This window comes from Agelaius tricolor, unplaced genomic scaffold (assembly GCF_023055355.1).
Source record: "Agelaius tricolor isolate 1412-34295 unplaced genomic scaffold, bAgeTri1.0.p SCAF_3, whole genome shotgun sequence".
In the NCBI taxonomy this organism is placed as follows: Eukaryota; Metazoa; Chordata; class Aves; order Passeriformes; family Icteridae; genus Agelaius; species Agelaius tricolor.
Window position 1 is genome coordinate 17,050,425 of NW_027269263.1, and position 13,425 is coordinate 17,063,849.

Genomic DNA, 13,425 nt, shown 5'->3' on the forward strand with positions numbered 1-13,425 from the left:
TGTGTATGTATGGGTGTGTATATTTTATAAGAAAAACTGTTAAATACTATTGTCTGACATACTTCTTTTCTGTTTTTCTTTTTAATATAGAATAATAGAATTAAATGGAGGACAGCCTCCTCTTACTTACAAGCGATTTCAGACCCTAATTAGTAGAATGGAACCCCTGGAGATGCCTGTGGAGACTATAACCCCAGAAGTAATGAAAAAATGTACTACTCCAGTTTCTGATGACCATGATGAGAAATATGGTGTGCCATCACTTGAAGAGCTGGGTATGTTCTGAGATTGCTTTGACATTTTGAAACAAGGTGTAAATCTACCATTGAAAGCACAATACTTAAAACAGCAAGTGAGGTCCTGCTACTGGGTAATTGTTAACCTGATGCAATTATGACATACAAAAGGAACAAAGAAAGATAACCAACTCTGTAAATTTTGGTTGGTTTCTGGTAAATGACAGGTTAGGTCAAACTATATTAAGTACTGTTTGGCTTCTTGTAATACAGCATAGCCATTTTCTTGGGTACCAAATAATCATTAAGCTACTAATTAATGCTTAGTTAATGTCTTTAATGCTTCATTTTGTATTAAATAAACTTCATATCTTTGTGCTTCAGGTCATTTATCTGTCATTTAACAAACTATTTTTAAAAAACCTGGCCTCTTTTCTTGATACACTGAAAAAATGTATTAATAAGATAATTAATTACTTTAGAAGGTTCTGCAGGGAAAAAAGTCTTACATTTCTATAAATGTAATTTTAAGGAATAGTATCAGCTGCTGTCTGTGAAGCTTCTTATCTCTTTCCTGTTTTCCCACACATCCCAGAATACAGGCAAAATGTGCTATGCCCTCCAAATTGCTAACAGAAGGGTCTGGACAGGTTTGGTTAACCTGTTACTGCCCTGTCTAGTCCATTCAAACTCTTACAAAACAGACCTTGGGTTTTAAAGCCTTTATAAGAAGCAATGATCTCACTATGCAGTGGTTAAACTATAGGCAGCCATGTTCTTCCACACATCTGGTGAGCAATCCTGGGGCAGGTGCGAGGATGTGGAAAAAATCTGATTACCTTCTTTTTATCTTTCTTTTGTGGCTCAAGTGCATGTTTATCATCATATTTACAATCTCTGTTATTTAAATTGAGGTCAGTGATATCTAGGAATGTTCTGAAGATGGCACTCATGCTTTTACCTTGGTGGAAAAGTTTTTAGACATTCTGTAAATGACAAAAACAATCGTTGCTTCTTAATAGTAATTAAAAAAAAAAAGTTATGGTTTTAGGATATCCTGCATATTGCAGATTTGGAAAATCTGAGGGGTCACTTCATGTAAAAAACCAAACAAACCAGAAGAATTGGGACTGAAGTAAGACCATTTGTGATGTATATTAATGTAAATATAAAAGGAAAAATTTGAGTTTTGCTGCAAGTAAGAGGTATTGGATATGATTCAAGAAGACTTGGTTGCATACTGTTTTAAAACAGACTTTTTCAGGTGTCCAACTTAGGATTTTTTTAAGGATGCAGTAGTCAGGTATCAATATGCTATAATTTTGTTGCCTTACAGTATAAGCAAACAAGTAATTTCCTTTATTCAATTTGTCTTTCAGGTTTTGACACAGATGGTCTGCCTTCTGCAGTATGGCCAGGAGGAGAAACTGAAGCTCTCACACGCTTAGAAAGACATTTAGAACGAAAGGTATGTTTGAGATCACTGCAAGCCTGACATATCTGGGAAACATAGTTACTCTTTGCTGTGAAACCAAAAGGGATTTGGGCAAGTTGTGTTACAGAAAAAATCAAACCCACAAACTTTAACTCAAATCCTCAATGATACAAATCAATAGTTTGTTTTTTAAAGATGATAGTAAATTATCTTTGAAATGAATTTTAGAAACAGTCTGTTTTACTCATCTATACTATAAAAAATTAAATTTATTTTGGAAGTAATTTTTTTTTTAAAAAACCATACATTTTATAACTTTGAAGGGGAATTCTTCTGACAACTAATGTATTGCTAGTTGTCTAGGTTTCCAGTGTATTTAAAAGAAAGGCACAGGTAGCTCTGGAAGACAGTCCATGCCTTCTGCATTGAGTTGAATTACCTTCTAGAGGTTCTGCTGATTCAAAAGGAACGCCTGTATATCGTAGGTGACCTGACCATCTGTCCACTGTTTGGATTCAGTTACAGACAGTGTGTAATTTCTCCCTTTCTAACTTGCTATGTAGCCTCTAGTCTGATTTTGCTGTGTGGGTTTTGTTTTGTTTTGTTTTTTTAAGGCTTGGGTAGCCAACTTTGAAAGACCACGAATGAATGCAAATTCCCTTCTGGCAAGCCCTACGGGGCTTAGTCCCTACCTCCGCTTTGGCTGTTTGTCCTGTCGGCTCTTTTATTTCAAGTTAACGGATCTGTACAAAAAGGTAGGACTTCTGTGTAGTTGGATACATGTTGTTAGATGCCATGGTTTTCACTTACTTCTCCTAATAAAATGTTTTTCTTTAATGGTGATCTTCAGGTAAAAAAGAACAGCTCCCCTCCCCTCTCCCTCTATGGCCAGCTGTTATGGCGTGAATTTTTCTACACAGCGGCAACTAACAATCCACGGTTTGATAAAATGGAGGGGAATCCTATCTGTGTTCAAATTCCATGGGATAAGAATCCTGAGGCTTTGGCCAAATGGGCAGAAGGCAGGACAGGTTTTCCTTGGATTGATGCGATTATGACACAACTTCGTCAGGAAGGTTGGATTCACCATTTAGCCCGGCATGCTGTAGCATGCTTTTTGACTCGAGGTGACCTCTGGATCAGCTGGGAAGAAGGAATGAAGGTATTGTTTCTTCTTGAATTTCTTAAAGTGCCTGTAAAGTTTCAGGTGGTCATTCTAGAATTGTTACTGTGTGGTGTAAGTTGAATTTCAAACCTTAAACTGTGGGCAAAACTAAATCAGTTCTGATAAACCAGGTGTGCTGAAATTTTGCCTCTTGAATGTCTCCTTTGATTAGAATGTTAGGTTTCTTGCAGTCAGAATAGGTCTAAAGTTCTTTCAAATTTCAGATTTCTTCCTAAATCTTGACAAATAATTACAATAATAATATTGTAATTTAATTTTTTCCCCAATCATTCTGTGTGTAAACAATTTCTGTTCATATCTTGCATCTGCTTCCCTGCAAAGGGTGAGTACTATGGGAATAAAAGAGAGAAAACTAAAAACTGAGAATGTCCTTTCAGCATTTTTTGTCACTTTGCTCAGTGTTAGAACTGTGAGTAAAGGCAACAAGATTTAGCTGAAGGCTCAATGCAGTTAATTTTATGCAAGTATAAGATGCTGAAGTTCAAATCTAAGATGTCAGGTTTTTGAAGAAAATAAGGGAATAATTTATTCTCACTAATGAAGCCTTTGAATAATTTTTAGATTTTTAGAAGCGTAGCATAACTTTTACTGAGCAATAATAATGAAAAATTGAGAATCAGACTTTTATTTTTGAAATCTAAAAAATTTAATTGCCATGAGGATTGCCATATTTCTATATGTATATAATCATATGAAATTTTCTTCTTTAACAAATCAGTTGTATGTGAACACCTTTCAAAAATTTTTGGTTACTTCTGCAGTTCACAAATGCAGACATTGAAGATGCAGATACATAGGTAACTCAGTATGTTCCAGATAAATTACTCTGTAAATTACAGATACATGGTAGGTAGCTTGTTCTTACTTTTGCAATAATATAGATATATATGAAGGCCCCAGACTTGTGCAGTGGAAAGATGTTCAACTCAAGTTTCCATAGCTAGCAAAAGTTAATCTGGCATTCCCCGTGGTGTTACTTCCGAAGTCTTACTACATGGCAGCATCTAGTGGAACAATTGTGTGCTAACACACTTCTAAATGTCTAAAGATCTTGTTGCATTATGAGTCACCATCTATTTAAAATGGTTTTTTGTAAGCATTTTAAGATAAATCCTATTTTTTCAAAAGACTTTTTTCCCAAGTAGTTGCAGATATTTAGCAAAAAATACTTTTGTAACACTTACTCAGTGTGTACTGTAGAATTAATGCCTTATTGAGTATGTGGAGAAAGAGATTGAGAGATCATTATTTAATAGTATTACCTTATTTAGACTTTGTATAGGAATAATACTTATTGAAGTTAGGTGGCAGTAGTACTATGATGTTGAGTTTTTAGTGCCTTAGAATGAAGGAAGATGGTTGATTGGGAATTTATGCAAGTTTGAGAGGAAAATCAGAACTTGCAAAAATATGTATTAAATAAGTATCTGTTCTTAAAACTACTTCTAGGTACACTCTTTTTTAAAAAACCCTTTGAGCATTGTCCTTCACAGAATGAGGCTTTGTTCTGTTTTTTGTCAGCCTACATTGCTAGTGATCTGACTCAGCAGATAAACTTCCTAACTTCCTTTTATACAAGTTAGTACTGTCTGTGTTGAAGATGAAAAGGCAATCACTGCTGGAAATTTGAATGTTTCACAGCTACTGAGCTCCAGATTGAAAGTAAAACCCTCATAAATCTTCAACTTGCTCATGTTTTGGGGTGGTTTTTTTTGTTTTTTTGGTTTTTTTTTGGTGTTGGTTGGTTGGTTTTTGTTTGTTTGTTTTGTTTGGAGTTTTTTTTTAATATATAATAGGGGTTGCAAGTTAGAATCAAAATGTTTGGAAGATTTTTTTTTTGGTCTTCAGACCAGAATTCATTATCTGTCACACCATCCTTCAGTGTTCTTGGTGGTTCATAATGCCTCCAAAAATTTGAGTGTGTTCTCAAAACTGTGACTTGCTAGATTAACTTCAAGAACGCAACTTCAGCATGTTTGGGGTGCCCTGAAACTCTTGAATTCTACTCTTGGGATTCCTCACATAGTGTAAGGTGCTGTGCAAGTTGAGGTATTCAGACCAGCAATTCAAGTTCAAAATGTACTTTGTATGTTCCCTGTTTTCTGGAAGTTTGCAAAGCTTACTCAACTGTGATGTGATGAAGCAATTCTTCTGAAAACAGCAAATGCCACTTGGAAGCCATGAGGCTCCAGCCATCCTTTGGGGATTTATTTTTCAAGAAGAATATGTAGCTTGCTGAGATGTTTACAAGTTTGTTTACAGGATAAAAGCCTGGTTATGAATTTTTTCTTTTTTGAGTTTGGCATTAAGGCATCTGCAATTGCATACTGAGCATTTTGTGAATGTTGCCAGGTAAGAAAGAGCTTCAATCAGAAACTCAGGAACTAATCCTGAAAAGTAGGTGTTTTGAAGGTGTGCCATGCCCAGACTAACTTGTTGCACTAATTTCTTAAGGTCTTTGAAGAGCTGTTACTTGATGCAGATTGGAGTGTGAATGCTGGAAGCTGGATGTGGCTATCCTGTAGTTCGTTCTTTCAACAGTTTTTTCACTGCTACTGCCCAGTGGGATTTGGCAGAAGAACTGACCCAAATGGGGATTATATCAGGTAACTCACAATCCAGAAATTGCTGTGGGTGTTGCTTAAACTATTGAGCAGCTTTATACTTAACATGACCTTTTTACCCTTTTGTTATTTTTTTAAGACGTTATTTGCCAGTACTTAGAGGTTTCCCTGCAAAATACATCTATGATCCTTGGAATGCCCCAGAGAGCATCCAGAAGGCTGCAAAATGTATTATAGGAGTAAATTATCCCAAACCAATGGTAAACCATGCAGAGGCAAGCCGTCTGAATATTGAGAGGATGAAACAGATCTACCAGCAGCTTTCACGATACAGAGGACTGGGTATGATTATAGATTATTTGCTTTATTTATTTATTTAAAACTTCTCTCACCTTCTAGCAATTAATAATTTAGTCTCATAGCAGTGAGAATCAGGTCTAAGCTCAGGGTGGTGACCCAGGTTTGTATCCAAGTAAATATTATGTATATCTGAGAAAGGAAAGAGTTTGAGGGGAGTGCCTCTCCAAATATTGCTTAGATTTTTTCTCTCTGAGTCTTTGGAAGAGTTTTTATTAAACTGGGCCTTTTGTGGATTCTGATAAATTCTTGTACAGTTAAGTTTTAGTACCAGTGATGAGTAATTTAGTGTGGTTCATAACTTCAGCAATACTGTATTTGCATATGCAAATGCTGTTGCAGAAGTAGGCACCAACCCAGCCACTGGTGGATTTTTCCCCTTTGCTCTGAGAGTTAAACCAGGTGCACTGTACTGCTCAGGAAGGTGTGAGCAGTCAGTATGTTCAGATACTCGGTATTGAATCAGGATATGTTGCACTTACACCCAGCATATTGGATATGTGTAACTAAGGAATATTGGAAAAGTTATGCAGAATATAATGTAGAAAAAATTAAGTAAATGTGAACTAAAATTGTTTGGCAAGAAACAGAAGCAGGCAAGACAGAGAGGTCTTAAAAGTAAACCACTCAAGGTGAGGGTGGAGAATTAGCTATCACAAGGAAAACAGAATGTTGCACTTGACTTATTTTTTTTCTCTAGCTATCTTTCTCTATATATTTTGTCTTGGTTTTTAGGTCTTCTTGCAACTGTGCCTTCTAATCCAAACGGAAATGGAAATGGTGGCCTAATGGGCTATTCACCAGGAGAAAGCATTTCTGGTTGTGGTAGTACCGGAGGTCAGTCAAATTCTTTCAATACATAGAATTATTGAGACTGAACTACATGAACTTCTTTTATAATGCCCTTGCCTTTTTGTATTATAAGAAAGAACTGCTTTCATAAGACAATTCTGAGTGCAAGTCACAAATGTTTTCAAATTTATTCACTGCTTGATAGTATTTGTATATAGACATCTTTAAATTATTTTTTAAATCTCGAATATTTTTCACCTATGTTTTTCCCCCTCCAAAAAATGCTTTTTAACTAGTATCAAACAATTTGATTTCAAAAGCATTTGAATATCATTTTGTCCTAGAAATGTATAAGCATCCTGATATTTATAATGAGTGACTTGTGAACTTTCAAGTGAGAATTATTAACTTGTAAAGCTTTCTAATGCTGGCATTAGATTGCTTACTGGAATTTATTTATTTCTATCAAATTTATTTATTTATTTTATTTATTTCTACTAAGAAAAAATAAGAACAGTATTAAGATTGTATTAACCCATGGTGTATCTTAAATACTATATACATCTTAGACTCTTCAATGTAAAAGGATACAGCAGAACTGGAAATGTACTGGTTTTATATTCTTCATAGGCTTTGGTCAAGGTTAGAAGCAGATTGTGAAGGAAGATGGATCTTATTATTCTTAACCAGTATAGTTCTCTTAAAGATTTAAAATACAAACTCCTTAAAGTAGGATGCTTGAGCTTTTATTTCTTATAAGTTTAGGACATGTATAAGAAAAGAGAGGTTTATTTTTTAAAAATTAACATTATGTGCACTCTTTTCTCTTTAAAATGCATTCATATATAGATGTACTTATACTTTTCACATCAGAAATTTATTCCTTTTGTAGGAGGTTCAGTGAATTTGGAAAGACAAAAACCTTTAGAGCTTTGGACCTGTAATGAGGGGGTTTGGAAAAAAAAAATTTAAAACCCACAAAAAAAAAGCCTATGTCTTGGAGAGAGGGGTAAACTCCCCACATTTTAAATCCCAAAGCTGGAGTTTTACCTTCTGTTATGTTTAAGTCTTCTCCCTGCCTCTCCAGGAGCTCAGCTGGGAACTGGTGATGGTCATTCTGTTGTTCAGTCATGTGCCCTGGGAGACTCTCATACAGGAACAAGTGGAATTCAGCAGCAAGGTATTATGGCAGTGCCTGTCTGTAGAGGATCTCCAAATCCTTGCAACTATGGAAAACCAGACAAAACATCCAAGTAGCATGGATAGATTTTGGGTGACAGCTGCTGTCAACAACATGAACTGACCTTGTTTCTGTTCTTGAAACATAGAAATTATTTCTTAGAGTGAACTTGCTTGTCCTGTCATTTTTATCTCTTAAAATGCTTATCTAGGGCAGTATTTGTATGTTTTGAGTGGGAGGGATCACAAATGTGACTAAAAATAAATAAATAAACATTATCCTAGGCTACTTTAAAAGAAACTGAAAACTAGAAGTTCACCTTGTGTATTGGATATCAAAATTTGTATGTTATCTCTTCCCTGATTTCACTACGATTCTTTCCATATATAATTAATTTCCGCAGTTTTGTGTGGATAGTCTCTTATTGTGGAAGCAAATTTTTCTTTAACTATACAGAACCTTAAGCTGTGATTTGTGATAGATCCAAGTTGCAATGAAATTTAACCCAACTGTTTGTTTCTTTGCAGTCTTAACAGAGGTGGTGTGTTTACTGATCAGAAAAGGCTGTAATCTGTCTTTTGTTTAAGCACCCAGAACGTAACTGGAACACCGCAACTGTTCAGAACAAGAAACCTTGCAACTGCTTCTGCTGATTGCACTATTCACGCAGAACACTCAGTTTCAAGGTTGCCAGTAGATAGTTTACATGGATCAGAAGAAAGTTCTAATCTTTCTTTTAACTTACGTGCTTTTTTATTTTTCCATAATTCAGTTATGCCAGGGATTCATTCGCGTTGCTATAACAAAATAATAAAAAGGACTTGGCAGAAGTAAAATTTTAATTTAAAATTTAATTTAAAATTTTAAATTTATAACAACTTATAATTAAAGTGTTTGGGTATACAAGCATTCTGCTTGTTGCAAATATAATGCATAAATATGTAGGCACTAAATGTTCACTCTGCAGATATAAGTGCATATATGTTTAACTGCTATAGACTACCATGAGGCTTATTTTTCTTTTGCATAAGAACTCTTCTGCATTCAGGATAGTTTCTGGCAGGATTTTTCTTGATGATGGAAAATAAATCAATTGGCTCCTTTTTGTTGTTGTACAGAACATAATTTTACACTTGCTTGCAGCTCTAAATTTTGTGTAGTATAATAAATATCTACTGTATCTGAACAGGTTACTGTCAAGCAAGTAGTATCTTACACTATGCTCATGGAGACAATCAGCAATCACACTTATTGCAAGCAGGTAATTTAAACAATAATGAAAAGAAAAAAAACCCAAATCTTTTCTTGGATATATAAGGGTGCAATAGACTCTTAATGTAAACACTGATTTTAAATTATCAGGAAGAACCGCCCTTGGTACTGGCATTAGTGCAGGGAAACGCCCAAATCCAGAAGAAGAAACTCAGAGCGTTGGACCAAAAGTCCAGCGACAGAGCACAAATTAAACTGGTAAGATCTGAGACAACTTCAAGTTATTGAAGTTCTGTACAAATTTTGTGTCTGTGATAACATTCATGTCACTGCAATGCAAAGGATCCTCAATTATTGCTGTGGATATTTCTTTTCTGGGGACTGTACAAACAGACAGTATGAAATTCTGGCTGGAAGAGTTTTTGAAGTATGAGATAGGAAGTAGTTGCAAAAATAGAGCCAGACTGAAGATTATCAGACACAGATTCAGGTGATAATGAAAGGAAGATGGATAAACTGTGGTTTTAATACATTAGCAGAGCTACTTAAGTAGCTTGTTACTCTCTGTTCCCACATCTCACCTTAAGCTGTGCCAGTAGCATTGTTTATATGAATGTATGGTGACCTGAGTCAGGAGACTAAGACAACTTAAAAGTAAGAGCTCAGGGCCTGGATTAGTTTAGATATCTAAGTGGACTAAGCAGTACATGTTTTAGAGAGATACTGCCAAAACCTGCAAAATGCTGATGTGGTTCTTGAGTGTGAAGATGAAGGGACAAATAAGATTTGAAGACGTGAGCCTTTGTCATTGGTCTGTAATTGAAACAGGTTACTCAGAGTGCCCAAGTTTGTCAAGCTGTGGTGAAAAAGACTTGAATTTGGAGAAGGTATTTTAGATGGATACATGCAAACAGGTGTGAAAATTTGGAGAGAGAAGCAGAAAACTGGAGAAGGAGTTTTGTATGTGTAAAATCATCAACATAGAGAAGATAAGTCAATTGTGGTTTTTAGATAAAGTTGGGAACAGGGTAGAGGAAAGAGAAGGCCAAAATTGTTATACCTCTTCCCCCAGTAAGCTTGATTTGAAAAGAACAGGGAAGATGACCTGAAAAGAATTAAGACTAAATTAAATCAAAGAGTAAGTGCTAAGGAGGGAAGACAAATAATGGAGGACTGTCTGAAATAAGAGGGGACAGGACAGGATTTCAAGACTGGGAGTGTGGCTGCAAAGGTTAAAAGTGATTGAGATGTTTAAAAAAAAAATCTAAGTGGAGCATTGGTCAATTATGAAATTTGAAGAATAAGTAAGAATAGCACAACAAGCGAGATAAAAGCACATGGAGAGACATTGTTGGAACTGGAAAACAGGGATTCCATACAACAAGTGTAGGAGATACATTCATCATCTCTAGAGATAAAAAGGGAAATTCAGTCTACTTCATTTGGTTTTGATAGCAAGATCTAATTTTGCTTGTTATACAGTGGCAGCACTTTGTCGAAGTTACTGCAGTGCATTTGGAACAATTGTGTCATACTGATTTGATTCAGTGCAGAACCATAGTATTTTTTCCATAATGCTGTCAATTGAGGAAGGGAGCTGAGACCTTAGTGAGTGATCCGTCTGCTATTTTCTCCCACACTGGAAGCCCTATAAACTGCTTCTGTGTGCTCAAACTGATTTTTGTTACTTGGATGGGCCTGAGTGGAACATAATTCAGCTGTCTAATCCTTAGTATGTGTAGATTCATTCAGCATCCATGTTTTGTATTGCAGAATTCCTTAGGTGCTCGTGTCTGTGTAGAAGAAGTACCTGCAGAGCGAACGTCTGGTTCCTGTCTAAGTTCTTTTTCAATTGAGAGACAGGTTGGAGGGGCTTTTAGTTTGGCAGAGAAGATTATTTGGTTAGGGGTGTTCAAAGCATGCTGCAAAAGCATTGTAGTCAATACAAACATCAGCCAAGATCACACTCAAAAACACTGCTGGCAAAAGGTTGTGCACTTCTGAATAGCACTCAAGTACAGAGGCTTTTGTTCGGTTTCTCTTATTTTGTTTCTTCTCATGTTAGCCTCTAAGGTGAGAAATAAGAATTCTGAGTATTTGGGCCAATACTGATTGGGATAGGGCTTCGTGCATTGAGAAGGGGGGAAACAATATTGGTACCTTGAATTCTGTCTTCAAAGACTCACATCAAACTGCTTAAGAATTTTTTTTCTTTTTTTCTTGCAGCTTGATTGGAAGAGAAGTTTGCCACTCAAAGAACACATGGGACAAAATTCCTGCTACTCTGTATTGGAGCTAAAGTGTTGTGAGAGTTCATGTTCTAAAAGTACATACTTTTTCATAAATTATTTTCAATTGTTCTCAGTTGTTGTAAACAAGTCCAATTTTTGGAATGCATTATTTCTAACTGGCATTTCTATGGTTTTTAACTTTTTAATGACTCTTTCACAAAGGGCAAATTGAGTTTTGTATATAAAGTATTTGGTGAAGAATTTGCTAACTTATTGTAAATATAAATATTCATGATTAGTGATAGACCCATCAATATATTTTTGATAATCTTTCATGTATATGGTAGTAGGAAAAGCTATAGTGCTGTTCTGAAAAACAGGTTAAAATAGAAAGTTTGGAAGTTTTTAAATCATTATTATTTTTAGATTCCATACCTGAGCTCTGTATGATCAATTTCATATTTTCATAATGTAAGTGCTTAGGACTGTGTTTAATCAAATACAGTAGAGTTGTAACCGTAATTAATCACATTTGTATATAAAACACATGCCAATTTTAGTCGAGTTGTAAAATTTTCATGTATATGTCCAGTCCTTGTATTTCTCAGTTGCCTTGTTCAGTAATGACATACCTTGTTAATAAAAGAAAATTGTATATATAGATACATATGTTTGTCTTTTGTGTCGTCTATTGCTCCTGCTTGTATTTCCAAACAGGACCATTTCAGGAAAGAAGATAAATACACTTTTTAGACTTAATCTGGAAGTCTCAAACAATTAACTATATTGCCTTTTCCTTTGAAGTTTCATGATACTGAAGCAAAACAATATTCAAATTATCCAGGGCTTTTTCTCAAAATTGGATGTATGTATCATCACCATTAATTTTTTTTTACCAATGTACTTAATAAGTGTTTCTTCACAATCTAGGTGTTTGGGTTGGTTTTTTTTCCTGCTGTAATTGCAATTTGCTTGATAACTGCAAAGTCTGTCCTGCAATGCATTAATTTGCTGCTTTTTGAGGATGTTGATTTCAGACTTGCTTAAATGCTCAGTCAATACTGTGTCAAATTTTTAGAGAAGTTGTATCGAAGTGTTTTCTCAGAGCATTAAGATCTCTGAAGAAGCAATATGAATTTGCATATGACTAGGTCAGTTTCCTACTTGAATGGGAGCCCAAATTAAAATCCTAGAATATCCTGAGTTGGAAGGGACCCAGAAGGATCATGAATCTGACTTCTGGCCTTGCACAGCACCATCCCCAAGAATCTCAGGCACCATGTACCTGAGAGTGTTGTCCAAATGCTTCTTGAACTCTGTCAGGTATGGTGCTGTGACCACTCCTCTGAAGAGACTGTTCCAGTGCCCAACCATCCTCTGGAGAAGAACCTTTTCCTAATGTCCAACCTAAACCTCTCCTGACACAAGTTAAGGCCAGTACCCCAGGTTCTGTCACTGGTCACCACAGAGATCAGTGTCTGCCCCTCCTCTTTACTCTCATGAGGAAGTTTCAGACTGCAATGAGGTTTCCTCTCAGTCTCGTTGAGGCTGAACAGACCAAGTAACCTCAGCCACTCCTCATATAGCTTCCCCTCCAGACCCCTCACCATCCTTGCTGCCACCCTTTGGGGTCTCTGAGAGCTTTTGATTCTTCTTATATTGGTGCCCAAACCTGCCCCCAGCCCTGGAGGTGAGGCTGCCCCGGTGCAGAGCAGAGCAGGACAATCCCTCCCTTGCCTGGCTGGCTGTGCTGTGCCTGATGCCCCCCAGGACAGGGTTGGCCCTCCTGGCTGCCAGGGCACTGCTGGCTCATGTTCAACTTGTCATGATCCAGGACCCTCGGGTCCCTTTCCATGGCACTGCTTCCAGCATCATATTTCCCAGTCTGCTCATACATCGAGGGTTGCCCCATCCCAGGTGCAGAATCCAGCACTTGTCTTTGTTAAACTTCACGTGGTTGGTATTAATTATTAATTAATTCTAAAGTGAGAGGAGTTAATTATCTTAGTGTTACATTGGTGACTTCTAGACAGTGGGCACTTCTGTGTGTTGGTTTAAAATTCAGATTAGATTTTTGCAACAATATACGCAGCAGGGCTCTTGTGGCAGAATAAATTACCATGGTACTAGATTTTAGATTATAGTTGTAAATATCTCTGCATACTGATTTGTATACAATAGCAAAATCAAAAGCATTACTAAGAAAATAGAGGTAGGTCTGCTGTCTTGAGG

General features: G+C 36.3%; 1 protein-coding gene across 3 annotated transcripts in view; it reads left to right on the forward strand.

Moving 5' to 3' along the window:
* Positions 1–11,860, forward strand: part of CRY1 (cryptochrome circadian regulator 1) — a 39,617-nt gene extending 27,757 nt beyond the window's left edge. The window contains exons 4-14 of one of the 3 annotated variants that reach the window (XM_071422704.1): positions 91–275; positions 1,616–1,704; positions 2,286–2,426; positions 2,522–2,833; positions 5,312–5,463; positions 5,561–5,763; positions 6,514–6,615; positions 7,658–7,750; positions 8,940–9,011; positions 9,113–9,220; positions 11,189–11,860. In XM_071422704.1, the coding sequence (XP_071278805.1) occupies positions 91–275; positions 1,616–1,704; positions 2,286–2,426; positions 2,522–2,833; positions 5,312–5,463; positions 5,561–5,763; positions 6,514–6,615; positions 7,658–7,750; positions 8,940–9,011; positions 9,113–9,216 (1,453 nt within the window). In that variant the 3' untranslated portion in view covers positions 9,217–9,220; positions 11,189–11,860. Of the gene's footprint in view, positions 1–90; positions 276–1,615; positions 1,705–2,285; positions 2,427–2,521; positions 2,834–5,311; positions 5,464–5,560; positions 5,764–6,513; positions 6,616–7,657; positions 7,751–8,277; positions 8,856–8,939; positions 9,012–9,112; positions 9,221–11,188 lie in introns of those variants that run through there. The other 2 variants (XR_011678540.1, XM_071422705.1) reach the window with 2 other exon arrangements.
* Positions 11,861–13,425: the final 1,565 nt, after the last annotated feature.